Source organism: Lithobates pipiens, unplaced genomic scaffold (assembly GCF_037356315.1).
Source record: "Lithobates pipiens isolate NorthernLeopardFrog02 unplaced genomic scaffold, aLitPip1_a1.2 Scaffold_22, whole genome shotgun sequence".
Classification (NCBI taxonomy): domain Eukaryota; kingdom Metazoa; phylum Chordata; class Amphibia; order Anura; family Ranidae; genus Lithobates; species Lithobates pipiens.
The window spans coordinates 247,914,027-247,934,472 of NW_027507784.1; the positions used below are offsets into that span (position 1 = coordinate 247,914,027).

The following is a 20,446-nucleotide window of genomic DNA, read 5'->3' on the forward strand; positions in this document are numbered from 1 at the left end:
CTAGACATGTTTAAGATGCAAAGTGTTTTTTCTGTGTTGGTGTTTTTTTTTTGTCTGCCTGTAAATGCTCCTCTTCTAGTACAGCTGTGAACACCTATGTGTCCATGGATACATAGAGGTGCGTTTACAGGCAGAAAAAAGTCATTTTTTTTAAGCCCTGTGTTCATAAACCCTTATGCCGTGTACACACGAGCGGACTTTCCGGCAGACTAGGTCCGACGGTCTTCCCAACGGACTTTTGGTGGAGTTCCGACGGACTTTCCGAATGACCGGACTTGGCCACACACAATCACACCAAAGTCCGACGGATTCGAACGTGATGACCTACAACCAGACTAGAATAAGGAAGTTCATAGCCAGTAGCCAATAGCTGCCCTAACTTCGATTTTCGTCCGTCGGACTAGCATGCAGACGAGCAGATTTCTCCATAGGAACTGGGTCCGGCGGAAAAATGTGAAACATGTTCTAGTTTTAAAGTCTGTCAGATTTTTGGACAGCAAAGGTCCAATGAAGCCCACACACAATCAAAATGTCTGACGGATTTGTTCCGTTAGACCTTTGCTGTCAAAAAGTCTGGTTGTGTGTATACGCGGCATTAGAGTTGATTATAAATACAAATATCTTTTGAATTAGTGTGGCATTTACAATGTTTATTTACGAAAAACTTTATTTTTTTACCACATTCCACAGTAAAATTTATTTTTTTAACATAAAGAATAATGATAGGTGTTTCTTTTAAAAAGCACAGCAGAGGAGGGTAATATGGCGCTTGCTGGGGATCCCAAAAATATATTGTAGTATGATCACAAAATGTTAGTATAAAAGATTGGTCGTCTTTATATAGCCAAAGTATATCGATTTTTGTGTGAGTTTTGGGTATATCCACACACCAGTATCCTCGATGAGAAGTTCAGGGTCTTTGTAGATCATCAAGGTGGTCCGTGAGGGGGATCAGCAGTACAGGCTGTGCCCTAAAGGGCTGCCAGTCTTAAAGCAAGAAGTAGCTCTAGGAAACAATGGAATAGAGAAAGAGACGGCGCCCTCTAAGTGCAGCAATAAAGTTGCTCAAATTTATTAAAAATGGTTAAAAAACACTCACATTAAATTAGTGGTGTACAGGCACATCAGGGATGTAATGTTTCATCCGTATGTCCATGGGGGCGACTCGCAGGGCTGTAAGGCAAGGTTTCAGGCATCTGACTTTTTGACCGATGGTTGGTGTTTTGGTCTATTCCATGTATTTCCTCGGAATGGTCAGAGCAGTCGGGGTAGTGCTGGTAGCTGTGGTGCCTTTGGTCCGATGTTCAAGGAGTCGGTGTCCTCAGGAGACGGGCTGGGCAAAGCGGCGCTTCGGAGCATGCATGCTCCTTCATCAGGCTTTAAAGCTTGCCCAGCTTTGCCCAGCCCGTCTCCTAAGGACACCGACTCCTTGAACATCGGACCAAAGGCACCACAGCTACCAGCACTACCCCGACTGCTCTGACCATTCCGAGGAAATACATGGAATAGACCAAAACACCAACCATCGGTCAAAAAGTCAGATGCCTGAAACCTTGCCTTACAGCCCTGCGAGTCGCCCCCATGGACATACGGATGAAACATTACATCCCTGATGTGCCTGTACACCACTAATTTAATGTGAGTTTCTTTTAAAAATGCTGTTGATGACTTTCCTATTGAGTTTCACTAATGACTCAGCCCTCCAATATTTTTTTTCTTTTCAGTCCTTCTTTCATACGGTGTTAGAAAACAGCCCTTACTGTGACACCATGGTTGACAATAATTTGCGAATTACAAACTGGAACAGAAAACTAGGCTGCAAATGTCAATACAAACACATTGTTGACTGGTGTGGCTGCTCTCCAAATGACTTCAAACCTTCTGATTTTCACCGCTTTCAGGTATGTTTCTTTTTTTTATTACAATCAGTTATCTTCTAATGCCTTTATTTGTATTTATTTATAATTTTTTTGTCACAAAACATGTCAAATGTGATGAGAGCTCTGGTGACAATAGACTTCACATTAGCCTATTAAACTTTTATGTAAATTTGTATTTTTTTTTTATTGCCAGCAGCAGCTGAACCTATGTCTATTTTTTCTTATAACCTATGCCATTTCCTACAGGTCAACCTTATTGATTTACTAATTAAAGAAAACCAATAATGAAACATAAACATGGACTGCTATTTATGACCTCCTTTCGAAAAAAGCTAGTTACTATGTTGTCTGTGATTTCAAATTATTATGAGTAAATGTCCCAGGACAAAAGCGCAGCTGGTGAAAACATTAAATCAGCTTGATATGTATTTTTTATTGGTAGAAGAAGGGTATTTATAATTGTTTGTATTTTTGATACAATGTTCATTTAATATTTGAAATTTTTAAAGATATTTTGTATTTACTTATATGAGCTTAGTTGTTTTTGCTGCACCCCATGTGTCCTGTAAAAGCAGCTTCCCATTGACTGATATTTTAGTCACGTTTTTTCTTTTGTATTAAAACATATGCTGCAGGGACTGCATTTAGTGAGTTGGCATATTTCAACTGTTTAAGCCATTTTACCTCTTTATTAGCAATAAAAATTGACAGGGGTTCTAATTCTATTTTCCACTGTATCCATCCCACTGGATATCGCATGAGATAAAATACTGCATAGTTTAATGAAATAAATACTGCATATTTTGATGAATTACCGCATGCAGTATTTTAGTAGCTTTTGTTTGGAAAATCAAGAAACACACCTAAAGAGTATTGCATCAAATATGTCTATTTTAAGAGGACTTGAGATTAGCTGAGATATTTAATATGTATTTGCCCCAGCAACTGTAGAGTGGCTATTGGGTAGGCACTGTAAACTCAACATTCCCAGTAAAGCTATGCAATGAAGGGGGTAATCATGCAATCCAGGCAACTCTTCTTGGTCCAGAACTTACCTCAACATGTAAATTGACAATAATGAAGACATCCCTCTATTCTTACATACTGTAAATGTGTTCCATGTGCTAATAACTGCATATAGAAGGTGGCAATTAAGTGAGACTTTAAAATATGAAATATTGAGGCCATCGTGCCATAAAAAATAATAATTAAAGGACATGTGGTATTGTCAAGGATGCCACCCAAGAAATCAGATATGCGTATGACATACTGGGGTTATTTACTAAAGGAAAATCCACTTTGCACCGCAAATGCACTTGAAAGTGCACTGAAAGTGTACTTGGAAGTAAAGTCGCTGTAGATCCGAGGGGGACATGCAAGGAAAATAAAAAACAGCATTTTAGCTTGCACATGATTGGATGATAAAATCAGCAGAGCTTCCCCTCATTTCAGATCTAACTCCTTAGATTTAGAGCGACTGCACTTCCAAGTGCACTTTCAGTGGAAAGTGGATTTGCCTTTTGTAAATAATCCCCACTGTGTAACACAAAAATATAAAAAAAAAATATTTATTTTGTGGCAGGTGATAAAAATGGGATACAATGTCAATTCATTTATTCATAAACGATATAGAGGATGGCATAAATTGATTAATCTCTATGTTTTCTGACAATATAAAACCAGGCAGGGCAATACTTTACAGCAGTATATAAAAACATTACAGAAAGACCTCAGTAAAATAAAGGAGTGGGGAACTACAATGCAAATGAGGTTTAATGTTGAAAAATGTAAAGTAATGCATTTGGGGGCCGCTAAGTTACTCGCTAGGGGTTGAACCATTGGGGGATTCCAGGATGGAAAAAGATATGGGTGTTCTAGTAGATCAGACTCAGTAATTGCATGCAGTGCCAAGTTGCAAGTATTGCCAGTAGAATATTAGCATTCATTAAAAATGGTATCTACTCGAGAGATAAATCTATAATTCTACCATTTTACAAGACTCGTGGTTAACCACATGTTGAGTGTGCTGTCCAGTTCTGGTCATCAGTCCTCAGAAAGGATGTTCTGGAACTGTTGAGAGTCCAAGGAAATGTTTCAAAGTGAATTTCAAAGTACTGGACCTCAGTTATGAGGAATGACAACAAACATTAAACGTATTCTCCCTGGAGAAGAAAAGCTTGAGAGGAGATATGATAGCGACATACAAATACCTAAATGGGGTATATGGAGTAAACAATTCCATTTTTTCACAGAGCTTAGGAAGATATGCGGCCACTCATTGAAATGGGAGGGGAAGTGGTTAAAACATAAATTGGGTAGGGGGTTCTTTACTGTTAGAGCAGTAAGGATGTGGCACTCCCTACCACAACCAGTGGTGTCAGCGGGAAGTGCCGATAGTTTAAAATAGCTCTTAGATGGGCATCTTAGTGAACACAATATACAGGGATATGGAAAACTATATTGCAAAAAAACACACAGCCACACATATACAGCTATACTATATGAACTATATGGGCTGGTGTCTTTATTCAACCTTACCAATTATGTAACTAGGTAACGCGTTTTGTGGAAACAGCTTGGTCAGGACACTGGTGCAATCAATAGTTTTTCCATATATCCATCAAAAACATAACAAACACCACACATTCAAAAACTCAAAAATAAGGAATTGCAAAATAAAAATATATATTCATAATTATAATGCAATACATATAATAAATATAGGCCACAGTCTGTCTATACTCCTGGGGGGGGGGGGGGGGGGGCACACACACTGCATTGTGAATACTGGTGATTTTGTTCCTTCTTTTGTGAATAACAGATTATTTTATTTTTGGGGATCTTTTTTCATCTGGGGACACTTTAATTCCTATTTGTTCACAGTGGTTAATTAAGTCCCGTCCTCTGTTGTCAGCCTGTTAATATTAGTCTTTGCCTCTTGGTCCTCTCTGCACACCAGGGGAGATTTACTTCCCCTCTTCTGTCACACAACACTGAATTCAGCTACTGCTATATCATAGGTGAAACAGAGGTGAAAAGAGTGTACCGCACATATTTTATAAGAGCTAGAGTACTTATTCTTACACTGATGTGTTTTTTAGACAGGATGGAAAGTTTCACCCACACTAGGAGTTTTATGAACAGGTTTAGAAGGTGCCGCCTACAGGCATGCCTTGGAAATGAAAGTGTTACTAAATGCACAACAGTAAAATCAGTCTGTATATACAGTAAAGCATGCTTGTTACACTCACTGTGGAACCTAAGGGGTCAATCTTCTGCATTGTGTAAAAAAGGCTGTTTGATCCTGTATGCACAGATCCTCCTCTTCTTCCACTGACTTCAAAATATGCCTGGATAAGACAGAGTTAGTGGAGTCAGGCTGCACATGCTCAGTATGACGTGTATTGCTAGAGGTTTTTTTTTTCTTGGGAGAGTGCATGTGATCAGCACAGGGCCAATCAGCACTGTCCAGACAGAGAGACAGGTGTCCTGCATTCTGATAGGACAGCCAGTCCACAAGCTTTAACCAGACACTGATAGAAGTCATAAGACTGTTATATACTGCTGATGAGAAAAGGTATTTAGCAGTTTATATTTACTAAAATGATTGCATTTCCATGTTCTGCGTACTATGGGAGACCAGATATAGTGAATGCAGGGCAGTGGCAGATCCAGAGTCTAATCTCGGGAGGGGCACTGCCAGAAAATAAGGTGTTGCTTACAGAACTATATTTAACAGTTCTTGTAGGGATCCCTATATATATGGTTCTCTATATATATATATTAAATTGTAAGAATTATACTCAATCCCCACTTAGGCTCTAATGTGGTCATTAATATATATAATCACTAGGTTAAATGTAAATAATTAGTAAAAAACATTGGTCAAATAATCAAAGTGCAATGTGACTAAAAATGTGACAAAATAGATAGAGAGGGGGTGCTTGTAATATATGTTACCCCTTCTCAAAAGTGCAGTACGCAAATTTAAAGTGAATGAATAGGCGGAAAGTGAATATAAACTTATGTGGTGAAGAAAAAGGTGTATGGAAAAGTTACATAGTGAGTGAAAAAATATGTGTGTTTAACCACATCAATACTGGGCACTTTCGCCCCCTTCATTCCCAGACCAATTTTCAGCTTTCAGCGCTCTCGCACTTTCAGTGACAATTGCGCAGTCATGCAACGCTGTACACAAATACAATTTTTATCATTTTGTTCACACAAATAGAGTTTTCTTTTGGTGGTATTTATTCACGACTCCGTTTTTTATTTTTTGCTATATAACCGAAAAAAGAGCAAAAATTTTTTTTTTTCTTCTTTCTATTTTAAAACAAATGCAATAAAATCAAATTTTGTCATAAATGTAATCCAAATGTATTCTGCTACATGTTTTTGGTAAAAAAAATCTGTTAAGTGTATAATAATTTTTTTGTGTGATCACAGACATATGTACGCAAATGATCATGTGCAGATGTGTGCAGGTGATCACGGACATATGTGTGCAGATAATCATTGGGACATGTGATTTTACTGTCACATATGTGGAGCACAGGTGTTTTTACTATGTGGGGACATGTGTGTTTACTTTGTGTTTTTTACACTGTGTTTACACTAGACTGGTCATCAGTGAGTAAAAAGCTGCAAAAAACAGCTCATACTCACTGATCACCAGCCGGGTGCATCGATCTGCTCTCCTCTCCTCTCCTCACCGATAACTTCTGTGTGAGGAGAGGAGAGACGGTTGCCAACAACCGGCTCTGTATTTACATCACATGATGGCTGTGATTGGACACGGCCATCATGTGATCAGGAGGGTCAATCACAGAGCCCTCCTGCCGATCAGAGATGCGCCTTATCCGGGTGACACGAGTGCATCGGGATCGCGCCGCTGCGCGGGCCTGCGATCCCCCTCCTTCTGAAGGACGTTCCTGAATGTCCTCTCAGAAGGAGAGAGCACCCACCTGGCCGTTTATACAGTGGCTGGGTGGGAAGTAGTTAATAAAGTGAAGAGTGGGTGCTAAAATATAGTGAAGGTGACAAGGAATTAATCTCCCAGCATATGTCAAAGAGAGACCGCCACAAAGAAGAAGTACTTATTGTGTGAAAATACAATTATTGACAGACAGTGATAGATACCTGATTGTTATGTAGGAGTTATTGAGACACCATAGTATCCATGAATAGATGCATAGTGTCTACATCAGAGGTCTCAAATTGGTGGCCCTCCAGCTGTTGAAAAACGACAAGTCCCATGAGGCATTGCAAGGCTGACAGTTAAGAGCAAGACTCCCAAAGGCAATGGCATGATGGGACTTGTAGTTTTGCAACATCTGGAGGGCCACCAGTTTGAGACCCCTGGTCTACATGTTCAGATCAGGAGCATATAGGTGCCGTATCTGAGTAGGGAAAAGTTTATAATAAATTACTAAGCAAACTGATTAGCAAAAATGCAGCATAATAATCTGCTGCTGTCCGTTCTTGCATGTCGCTATGCTCACATCAGGGGTCAACTGAGAAACCCCAATGAAAAACATCTCTTAATATACCCATGTGAATAAATGATTAATCACTAGCAGTTGTGGATAATTTGTCCCAGGTTGATTCCCACAGGAGGGGGCCATTAGGCTGCTGTAAGCACATTGATAGTAAGGGCACATTGATGGTCAATGTTCTAGCCTGATTGACCCCTGCACTGAAAAGTCAGGGGGCCATTTCACAGGAGGGGAGTGTGATGAACCTGAAAGTTTGACGGACTACTGAACTTTATTGTTTGGAGCACAATCTGCACAAGTTATATGGACGTTTTCACCTACCAATTTGATTTGTATGTGTTTGGAATATTGTGAGCGCTGTCATTTCCATTTTTTTGTTTGTCAAGTGTTAGCACGTTGTGTACAGAAGCTGCAATCATAAATGTTATTCTATTCTAGCTTTAGTAAAAATATATATATATTTATATTTACTAAAACTGGTGAACAGATCCTGGTGCAGCTGTGCAATGTAACCAATCAGTTAGTAACCTCATCTTGTTTAACTAAGCTTTGACAATGAAACCTAGATGCTGATTGGTTACTATGCCCAGCTGCACAGTTCTCCCCCATAGTCTTAGGCCCCTTTCACACTGCGGCGGGAGCGGCGTCGGCGGTAAAGCGGCGCTATTACCATCGGTATTAACCCCCACTAGCGGCCGAAAAAGTGTTAAAACCGCCCACAAAGCGCTGCTGCAATGGTGCTTTGCCGGCGGTATAGCCGCGCTGTCCCATTGATTTCAATGGGTAGGAGCGGTTTAGGAGTGGTGAATACACCACTCCTTCACCACTCCAAAGATGCCACTAGCAGGACTTTTTTCACCGTCCTGCTAGCGCACTGGAGTGAAAGGGGCCAGATTTTTTCAGGCGCTATACAGGCGATATTGTTAGCACTGTAAAACACCCCAGGGTGAAAGGGGCCTAAACAAGATTTTGGAGTAATAAAACGTAATAGGGAAAAGGCTAAGCTTTCTTAGCCTGTGTTGTAAAGTTTACAAATTGTTTATACATAAATGAAGGCTTGTTCTAAGAACATTTATTGCCTGTCCACTTTAATGAGCGTGATCTGGTCACAAGTTGATGTTAAGCTTTGACAAGTAAAAATGGAACACCCCCAACCACCCTTTTAGTAGTTTAGTTTATGATCCAAGCATTGCTATATCAAGCCAGTTTTAAAGTGTTTACCCCATAAGTGTGAAAATCGTAATCTGAACCACCGAGGATCATCTAATGCCTGTAGGTAACTTTACTTTAACTTCTTTTTAAATATTCTTGTCTTTGTTTGCTAAAGGTGCCCGGAATGCTGCATGAGCATTAAATGTATGCAAATAAACATCATTTACATTCAGCAAGCCTTGTATCTGAATGAATTTATGTTCACACTTAATGGATGTTTTGACAACTAAAGGCAAGAGTTGGACAGGTCTAGTCTTGAGCATTTATCTTTCAGCTAAGATGTATCAATGTGGAATCAGCACAGCCGCGACCTTGATTTGTTCTGTATCCACTTACGAAGGTCAGGAAAAGAAATGCAGCAATAGCTCAGCTCATATAGCAGACATGGACTTCAGCCATGATATTGTAAACGTCAAATGCCCATAAATGTTTAACCTGTTGCATATTCCTAACAATCTTTTTATTATGGTTCTTTTATTAACAGAATGTCCTGTCCAGAATATTATGTTGCCATTTCCCTAGAACTGGGGTGTTTGTAATTTAATTGCTCCATTGATGTGCCCACATGAACATCCAGCAAACAGTATCCTCAGCTGTAAAAGCATATAGATCCTGTAAAAATCAATACTTCCTTCTGTAATTTAGTTGGCATCGTCTAGACATAATTAAAAGCCTTCGTTTGTGCAGAGTTAGATTCTTTGATCCTTATGTGTAACATGGTTAGCAAAATGCCTAAACCATTGCTTTTTCAAAGGCATATACTTTTTTTACACTCACCTGCTGGGCTATCATCCAGCCAGGCAGGCATCTGGGATTCATTTTATATAATTAATCCGTGCTCTCTTTCTCTTCTATAGCCACCTGCTGCTGTATCTATATCACTATATATATATATATATATATATATATATATATATATATATATATATATATATATATTAAACTCTTACACATAAGTGTACAAAATAACAATAAATATATAATATATGTAAGAGGTAAATAAAGTATTTCTAGTGCTTCCAGCTCTTGCCCTTGTACTAAAATCATCAAAAACCTATATTACAATCTTACAGTCAGATCTGAAAAAAATGAAGTCACTACAGTTTTTATAGCTGCTGTCTTTAGTAAATGGTCAATCACCTGTACAGGGATTCAGCACTGTCCTTACCTGGTCCAGCTCCCATCACCGGGATTTTAACTGTGGGCAGCCGTCTGTGACTCCTTGCAGCTTCAGAGCCGGCTGGCCACCACGCTGTGCTTTGTGAATGGTCCTGCAGTAAATCAGACTTAAGTTATCACAATTTTTTTCAATTTTCATCAGGCTTTGTAACTTCATATATATACTGTACATGTTGTATGTTTGTCATATACTGCTTTACTTTTTTTTATAATTCTTTATTTATTTCAAAATGTTATCATTACACAGCATTAATATTAGAAAGAAGAAACTCTACCCCTCCTCCAGCTAAAACACAAATAAGACCATATACATTTCTTACTTTACCAATATCCCCAAGGTCCCTCCCTCCTCCCTTCCTCCATCCCTCTACAACCTAAACACCTCACTATATTTTTAGGCTTTCTACTTCCTTCCATTTCTTCGGAATCAGACTCTTTGCAGCATTAATCAAATGTATTGTCAAGGAGTTACTATATTCTACCCCATGGAATAGATATACCCAAGGGTCTTCGGGCATCTGGATATTAGTTATGTCCTTTATATATCTTAATATTTCCCTCCAATAGATTATGATCTTTGGACAGCTCCACCATATATGTGCCATGGTTTGCCCCACTTCATATTTCACTACTATATCTATATTTAAACATTTGTAGTTGGTTTCAACCATTCCGATATTTACAGAGGATCAGTGTACCAGTTTTAATATTTTCCTTACCTCTTGGTTTTCACCCCGTGGACCTATTTCCCGCTTCAAATTTTTTATGTATGCCGGTACCTCCAGCACATTTTCTTGCAGGGAATTTTATGTATATGTATATCTAACAGAGCAAAAGGTGGCAAGTAAGACCCCTTTCACACTGGGCCCTTTTCGTGCATTTTAGCGCTAAAAATATCGACTGTAAAGTACTTGAAAAGCGCCTCTCTTGCCTCCTCAGTGTGAAAGCCTGAGTGCGCTTGCAGGATGGGAAAAAAAGTCCTGCAAGCAGCATCTTTGGAGTGGTGCCCCAAAATGCCCTGCCCATTGAAATTAATGGGCAGAGCTGCTGAAGCGCCTACAAAGGGCTTTGGTGTCACCGCAACATGGGCTTTTTTGGCCCTTTAACCCTTTCTTCGGGAGGGGGTTAAAGACTGAAGAGTGAATGTGTGCAGGGGTTGTGGAGGATCGGAGTTCGGTGTCAATATCCATCTATGACCACCACGATCAAAGCACTTTATTGTTTGGAGCACAATTTGCACAATTTATATGGACATTTTCACCTACCAATTTGATTTGTATGTGTTGTTTGCAAAAGCTGCCAAAAACCGGCGCTAAAACTACGGTAAATCGCTGCTAAAACTAGTGGCGCTTTACTGCTAACGCTGGGCGCTTTTAGTGTGAAAGTAGCCTTAAGAAAATATAAATTGTTTTAGATTAGATACTTTTTAAAATAGTACTAAACAAGTAATATAAAAGTATAAAGATATTTTTACTGTAAAGTGACTGTAAAGCTTTAAATGTTTTTTCATTAACATATTAAACATGTCATACTTACCTGCTCTGGGCAATGGTTTTTCACTCAGCAGCCCAATCCTCTTCATCTGAGGTCCCTCGCCAGCCTGGCTTCCCCTTTACCTAGGGTCCCATAGGAAGCGGAAAGGGGGCACTTGTGTGTGTGCTCGATCTTAAGTCGACTAGTTTGCATCTATTCAGACACACAGCCTGGCTCAGCCTCCACTCTCTGCTCACAGGTTTTGACCCCACAAATAAAAATAATTTTTTGCGCAATAAAAAAAAAATTGTCTATTTAAAAAAAAAACAAGAAAATGGGGGTTATTTACGAAAAGGCAAATCAACTTTGCACTGCAACTGCAGTCACTCTAAATCTAAGGAGTATATCTGAAATGAGCGGAAGCTCTGCTGATTTTATCATCCAATCATGTGCAAGCTAAAATGCTGTTTTTTATTTTCCATGCATGTCCCCCTCGGATCTACAGCGACTTTACTTCCAAGTGCACTTGCAGTGCAAAGTGGATTTTCCTTTAGTAAATAACCCCCAATATTTTTTTACTTTCTGCTATAAAATATATCCAATAGGAAAAAAAAAAAAATCTCAATAAGCATATATTAATTGATTTGCACAAATGTTATAGCATCTACAAACTAAGGGATATTTTTATTTGTTTATTTTTTTACTAGTATTGGTCAGCTGGAATGTGAAATTTCTGCAGACATTATGACACTAACTGACACTTTTGACACATTTTGGGAACCACTGACATTAATACAGTGATCAGTGCTTAAAAATATACACTGTCACTGTACTAATGACACTGACTGCAAAGGGGCTAGCATCAGGGGCGATCAAAGTGTTAATTGTGTGCCTAACCAGTGTTTATGTGGACTGTGTGAGGTGCTTTTACTAGGGGAAGAGATTAAATATATTCCCTGCTTTGCAAGGACACTAACTCCATCCCTTTCCTCCTGTCATAACAGCATTCTGCCTTGTTTACAAGCAGACAGGCAGATCAGAGTTCTGTGTCTCTGCCTGATGATTGGCGGGTGCCAACGGATATTGAGTACCTGGCACCAGCTGATCGGCTTCCACTGTGTGTAATCAAGCGCGCCCCCTAACCAGAAGTGCGGGATCATGTATATATATACATGATCCAGTGCACAGCTGTTGCCCTGTAACAGTAAAACTGCAATAGGGTGGATGGCAAGCGGTTAATGTCACTTTAAACTAAAAGTAAAACAATGCCACTGAGTTTATTCATATTGTTTAGTGATTTCGTCATTTTTCGCCATATCCATGAAGCATCTGTGAATTTTGCCAATACCTTTATTTGAGCAGCAGGTTTACACATAGATTGGAGTCAGTTCACTAAAGAATACAATGGGCATTTTTTTCATCTGTTGTACCATATGATATTTACTAATTGTTGATAAAATATCCTATCTGTTAACTAAAGAGTTGGTCATTAGATAAACTTCTTGCATTAAATTATATAATAGTATTTTTTTTTTTTGTATGAAAAAGTGAATTTACAAATATTTTTGAATGGATTTTCGCTTCTTATAATACTGATAACATCCAGCTGGTACTAATTGTGAGGCTCTGTGAGGTATCTATTGACAGTAGTACAAAATAGAGCTATTGAGAGAAAATAGCATGCAGTTTGAATGAATACACATTCATGGAAAATCCTCACAAGGTATATTATTGACCTGTTGACAGTTGTTTACAAAAGTAGATATCTGCCGTAAGAACTAGAGTCATTTTGTAATGTTTTGTAGGGGGCCTGGGCTTGCCTGTTCCACAAAATGTCATGTACTTATGTATATGTGGGTGTGGGTGTGTGTATATATATATATATGTATATATATATATATATATATATATATATATATATATATATATATATACAGTATCTCACAAAAGTGAGTACACCCCTTACATTTTTGTAACTATTTTATTATATCTTTTCATGTGACAACACTGAAGAAAAACACTTTACTACAATGTAAAATAGTGATTGTACAGTATGACAGTGTAAATTTGCCGTCCCCTCAAAATAACTCAACACAAAGCAAATTAATAGATAAACCGCTGGCAACAAAAGTGAGTACAACCCTAAGTGAAAATGTTCAAATTGGGCCCAATTAGCCATTATTAGACAGAGAGAACGCATGAACCACTTCAGCCCTTGCGATGTACCCGTATGTCACCAGGTTGAAGGGGTTATACCAGTATGATGCCTGCAGCTACAGGCATCATCCCAGTATCTTTTCTATCTGCCAACAATGCTCTGTAATGTAAAAACAACCCTAGCAGATAATTAGCCGCTTGATTGCTTAAGCAGGCGACGGAAGGGGATTAACCCGTCCCCATCTGCCAGAGACCGGGACTGAAGCTGGATGACCATGAAGATGACAAGGAGTCAGGTTATAACATCTGGGGACAGAGTATTATCCCCCTAGAACAGAAATGCCTGAACAAGGAAATTCATGGGGGGATCATCAGGTATTATTTTAATAAAATTAGCAGATTTAAAAATATTAAACATTACTTTTCAAATGGCCTTAAAAAGTTGAAGCTTTTTTGAAAATTAATAATTGGATATACTTATACTTTACCTGTTCAAATTGTAAACTTTTGCTTCTGGTTACAGCTTTATAATTTTTTCACCTGAAAAAACTAAGAGCTACAAAGACCTCACAAATTACCAAGAACTCTGTGGCAATGTAATTAGCTTTGTTGTCATTTTTTTTAGCCCTATACTCAAATATATTTTATACTGTACTCCTATATTTAACCTTAAATGGCAGAATGAGCTCAACAAATAATTCCCCAGAGAATAGTGGCACAAATCTTACTTTCTCAAACATAAAATGTGCAGTTTCAAATAGGGCTTCAGAGAATAGCTAGCACATTATTTCCTCGTAATATAAGACACTGGAGGCTTTAAATAAAACATTGCCCAGGTTATTAAACCTTAGCTGAAATACTTGAAAAATGGAGCAATGTTATATGTCTGATGAGGTTGCAATCTACTAACATTTTTCAGGAACTTTGAGTGCATCTCAGGAATGACATAGTGAGAAGAAGAGGTTCACTATGATACTAGGTTTACAGTGCTCCTTTAAAACATTTCCAGCTAGGCACTTCCTAACTGTTGCTTGTTTATTGATCCCTAGACATTCAAATGTTAGCACTCAACTTACAACTTATAAAGTAAAAGAAAAACTAAGGAATTTATGGCAAATATAAAAAAAAAATGCCAGTAACATTGTTACCCAGGTTTAACCACTTCAGCCCCGGACCAATAAACACCTTAAGGACCAGAGGTCTTTTTCCAATTTCGCACTGCGCTGCTTTAACTGGTAATTGCGCGGTCATGCAATATTGCACCCAAACGAAATTTGCGTCCTTTTCTTCCCACAAATAGAGCTTTCTTTTGATGGCATTTGATTGCCTCTGCGATTTTTATTTTTTGCGATATAAATGGAAAAAGAGCGAAAATTTTGAAAAAAAAAGATATTTTCTTCTTTTTGTTATAAGAAAAATCGAATAAACTAAATTTTAGTCATACATTGAGGGCAAAATTTATTCAGCCACATGTCTTTAGTAAAAAAAATGTCAATAAGCGTATATTTTTTGGTTTGCGCAAAAGTTATAGCGTCTACAAACTAGAGTACATTTTCTGAAATTTACACAGCTTTTAATTTATGACTGCCTATCTCAATTCTTGAGGTGCTAAAATGGCAGGGCAGTACAAACCCCCCCCAAATTACCCCATTTTGGAAAGTAGACACCCCAAGGAAATTGCTGATGGGTATGTTGAGCCCATTGAATATTTATTTTTTTTGTCCTAAGGGATTGAATAATGACAAAAAAAAAATTTGCAAAAAGTTGTCACTAAATGATATATTGCTCACACATGCCATGGGCATATGTGAAATGACACCCCAAAATACATTCTGCTGCTTCTCCTGAGTACAGGGATACCACATGTGTGGGACTTTTTGGGAGCCTAGCCGCGTACGGGACCCCGAAATCCAAGCACCGCCTTCAGGATTTCTAAGGGCATAAATTTTTTTATTTTACTCCTCACTACCTATCACAGTTTTAAAAGGCCATAAAATGCCAAGATGGCACAAAACCCCCCAAATGACCCCATTTTGGAAAGTAGACACCTGAGCTATTTGCTGAGGGCCATGTTGAGACCATTGAATATTTTTTTTTTGTCCCAATGGATTGAATACTGACAAAAAAAAAAATTTTTTTTTTTTACAAAAAGTTGTCACTAAATGATATATTGCTCACACATGCCATGGGCATATGTGAAATGACACCCCAAAATACATTCTGCTGCTTCTCCTGAGTACAGGGATACCACATGTGTGGGACTTTTTGGGAGCCTAGCCGCGTACGGGACCCCGAAATCCAAGCACCGCCTTCAGGATTTCTAAGGGCATACATTTTTTTATTTTACTCCTCACTACCTATCACAGTTTTGAAGGCCATAAAATGCCAAGATGGCACAAACCCCCCCCAAATGACCCCATTTTGGAAAGTAGACACCCCGAGCTATTTCCTGAGGGCCATGTTGAGACCATTGAATTTTTTTTTTTTTTTGTCCCAAGGGATTGAATAATGACAAAAAAAAAATAATTTTTTTTTTTTACAAAAAGTTGTCACTAAATGATATATTGCTCACACATGCCATGGTTATATGTGGAATTGCACCCCAAAATATATTCCGCTACTTCTCCCGAGTATGGGGATACCACATGTGTGGGACTTTTTGGGAGTCTAGTCGCGCACGGCACCCCGAAAACCAATCACCACCTTCAGGATTTCTAAGGGTGTAAATTTTTGATTTTACTCCTCACTACCTATCACAGTTTCGAAGGCCATAAAATGCCAAAATAGCACAAAACCCCCCAAAATGACCCCATTTTGGAAAGTAGACACCCCAAGCTATTTACTGAGAGGCATGTTGAGTCCATGGAATATTTTATATTTTGCCACAAGTTGCGGGAATATTACAAACTTTTTTTTTTTGCACAAAGTTGTCACTAAATGATATATTGCTCACACATGCTATGGGCATAAGTCAAATTACACCCCAAAATAAATTCTGCTGCTTCTCCCGAGTACGGGGATACCACATGTGGGGGACTTTTTGGGAGCCTAGCCACGTACGGGCCCCCGAAAACCAAGCACTGCCTTCCGGATTTAAATATAAAATGCTACCAAAAAACCTGTTAGCGATGGCAGGGATCAGGCCTGACTCTGCGATCGCTGCAGTTATGTGTTTAGTGTTTTGTAAGTGACAGTGATCGATCGATACTGCACTTGGGTGGGCTGGGCAGAGGGGCAAAACGCAGGTGCTAGCAGGTATCTGGGCTGATCCCGCTAACAATGCGTTTTTTTGGAACCCTAAACTGCTGGGGACGCTAGTATAGATCTGATCAGATCAGATATTGATCTGTTCAGATTCTATACCACTACGGGAGGTTTATGCTTTGCGCGTGGGTGTTAGCGGTACTGGCACTAACCTAGCGCTGCCTGGGGCGACGCAGACCCTGACCCTAAAACCTAATTGATATCACCCGCCGGGTGATCAGGGGGTTAAACCTTTATTGGGTAATAAATGGTGGGTGCCCTGATGCTATAAAAAACAAACTAACCAGAGTCACCCGTAACACTTATACGGTGATCAGTGGTGAAAGGGTTAACTAGGGGCAATCAGGGGGTTCAAATTTTTATTAGGTAGTATATGGGGGTCCCTGGCGCTATATAAAAACCTGACGGGGAACCTAAATAACTAACTGGCTAACCAGCGTCACCAGTGACACTTATACTGTGATCGCTGGTGAAAGGGTTAACTAGGGGCAATTGGGTAGTATATGGGGGTACCTAGCGCTATAAAAACCTGGCGGTGAACCTAAAAAAATAACTAGCTACCTAGCGACAGTAGCGACACTAATGCAGCGATCAGAAAAATGATCGCTTAGTGACACTGGCAAAAGGGGGTGAAAGGGTTAACTAGCGGCAATCAGGGGGTTAAAACCATAATTGGGTAGTATATCGGGGTACCTAGCGCTATAAAAACCTGGCGGTGAACCTAAAAAAATAACTAGCTACCTAGCGACACTAGCGACACTAATGCAGCGATCAGAAAAATGATCGCTTAGTGACACTGGCAGAAGGGGGTGAAAGGGTTAACTAGCAGCAATCAGGGGGTTAAAACCATTATTGTGTAGTATATCGGGGTACCTAGCGCTATAAAAACCTGGCGGTGAACCTAAAAAAATAACTAGCTACCTAGCGACACTAGCGACACTGATGCAGCGATCAGAAAAATGATCGCTTAGTGACACTGGCAAAAGGGGGTGAAAGGGTTAACTAGCGGCAATCAGGGGGTTAAAACCATAATTGGGTAGTATATCGGGGGGGGGGGGATCGGGGGGGGTCGGGGGGGTTTGTGTGCCTGTGTGTACCTACATGTCAGTGTAGTGTTGGTGCACACTTACTTTGTGTCTTCTCCTCGTAGTCCGGTCAAAAAGACCGCCCGAGGAGAATGACATCACTTCCTCCTTCCTGTGTAAACAATACACAGTGGGAGGAAGCTTCTCATTGGCCAGGAGCGATCCAGAGGGGGTGGCCGAAAACCAACGGCCATCCCCTCATCACAGAACGCTCCTGGAGCGAACCGGACCGTCGTATCCAGCGGGAGGGGGTCCGATCGGACCCCCCACCCGCTGGAAGGCAGGCACGTACATGTACGTGCTTGTGCCTGCCTGTGCCATTGTGTTGACGTACATTGGCAATACGGCAGTCCTTCAGTGGTTAAAGAAACAACACCATCTGTCCATCTAGAGTCCAATAGGAATTCTTTAAAAAAATTAAACAGTGTAAATAACTAGAAAACCACCACATACCCACGGTTGTTCCAGTAGCATTATCCAATTTGCTCTAGTGGGGGAAACATAGAAACCTTCCTAATTGCCTAGAAGGTAATCTGATCTTCCTTGGATTAACAATCCCTGGTGTTGTTACCCATAAATGTTAGTATTCACATATGTTTTGTTACGTTAAGATGCACCCAGCTCTTTTTTACTAAGCTCTCAAGCACTAGTTCTTGAGGGAGCCTATTCCACATTTTTACAGCTCTTACTGTGAAGAAGTCTTTCCATATGTGGACGTTATATTTTTATTTCCAGACATAAAGAGTTCTCCCTTGTTGTTTATGTTGACCTGAAATTGAATAACTCTCTACTAAGTTTATTATATGGACCACCGATGTACTTCTGTATGGTGAACATATCCCTCTTAATCACCTCTTCTCAAAATAGTATACGTTCAGTTCAGATAATCTTTCCACATAGCTTAGCTCCTCCATCCATGCCTCTTATCAGTTTGGCTGCATTTCTCTGTACTTCCCCTAAGTCCTCCTATGTCTTTTTTGTGAACTGGTGCCCAAAACTGAACTGCATATTCCAGATGAGGTCTTATTAATGATTTGTACAGGGAAAAAAATGATGTCTCCCTTTCTGGGCTCTAGACATCTTTTTAAAATATACGTATGTTGCTTGCTTTAAAAACTGCAGCTTGGCATTCCATGTTATTATTACATCTATGATCAATTGGAACACACAGATCCTTCTCTACTGTTGATTCGCCCAGTTGTGCTCCTCCTAGGATGTAAGATACATACAGTGCCTTGCAAAAGTATTCACCCCTCCTGGCATTTTTCGTGTTTTGTTGCCTCACACCCTGGATTTAACATAGATTGTTTGAGGATTTGCAAAATTTAATTTACAGAACATGCCCACAACTTTGAAGATTTTTTTTTCTTTTTTATTGTAAAACAAACAAAAAAATAGGACAAAAAAACAGAAAAAGTCAATATGCATAACTATTCACCCCCCTAAAGTCAATACTTTGTAGAGCCACCTTGTTTCGGCTATTACAGCTCCAAGTCGCTTTGGATAAGTCTCTATTAGCTTGCCACATCTTACCACTGGGATTTTTGCCCATACCTCCTTGCAAAACTGCTCCAGCTCCTTCAAGTTGGATGGTTTGCACTTGTGAACAGCAATCTTTAAGACTGACCACAGATTTTCTATTGGATTCAGGTCTGGGCTTTGACTAGGCCATTCCAACACATTTACACATTTACCCTTAAACCACTCAAGTGTTGCTTTAGCAGTGTGTTTGGGGTCATTGTCCTGCTGGAAGGTGTACCTCCGTCCTAGCCTCAAATCACACATAGAGTAGTACAGGTTTTGCTCAAGAATAACCCTGTATTTAGCACTATCTGTCCATCATTCCCTCAACTCTGACCAGTTTCCCAGTCCCAACTGCTGAAAAACATCCCCACAGCACGATGCTGCCACCACCATGTTTCACTGTGGGGATGGTGTTGGGTTTGAGCCAGACATAGCGTTTTCTTTGATGGCCAAAAAGTTACATTTTAGTTTTATCAGACCAGAGCACCTTCCTCCATACCTTTTGGGAGCCTCCCACATGCTTTTTTGCAAACTTAAAATGCGTCATTTTGTTTTTTGCTGAAAGTAATGGCTTTCTTCTGGCCACTCTGCCATAAAGCCCAACTCTATGGAGCGTACGGTTTATTAACATCCTATGTACAGATACTCCAGTCTCTGATGTGGAACTCTGCATCTCTTCCCAGGGTTACCTTAGGTCTCTGTGCTGCCTCTCTGATTAATGCCCTCCTTGCCCGGTCCATGAGTTTTGTTGTGCGGCCGGCCGTCTCTCGGCAGGTTTCTGTTGTGCCATGTTCTTTCCATTTGGTTATGATAGATTTGATTGTGCTCCTAGGGATCATCAAAGATTTGGATATTTTTTTTTATAAACTAACCCTGACTTGTACTTCTCAACAACATTGTCCCTTATTTGTTTGGAGAGTTCCTTGGTCTTCATGGCAGTGTTTGGTTAGTGATGCCTGTTGCAGCCTCTGGGGCCTTTCAAAAAGGTATGTATATGTAATGACAGATCATGTGACTGATTGCACACATGTGAACACCATTTCACTAATTATGTGACTTCTGAAGGTAATTGGTTGCATCAGAGATTTTTATGGGCTTCATAACAAAGGGCGCGCCGCGTGAATACATACGCCAATTATCAGTTTTTTATTTCTGAAAAATAGTTCTATGTATATAT

General features: G+C 39.7%; 1 protein-coding gene across 1 annotated transcript in view; it reads left to right on the forward strand.

The window, feature by feature from the left end:
• Positions 1-20,446, forward strand: part of XYLT1 (xylosyltransferase 1) — a 521,214-nt gene that overhangs the window by 433,501 nt on the left and 67,267 nt on the right. The window contains exon 7 of the mRNA XM_077448934.1: positions 1,725-1,901. Within this exon, the coding sequence (XP_077305060.1) occupies positions 1,725-1,901 (177 nt within the window). The remainder of the gene's footprint in view (positions 1-1,724; positions 1,902-20,446) is intronic.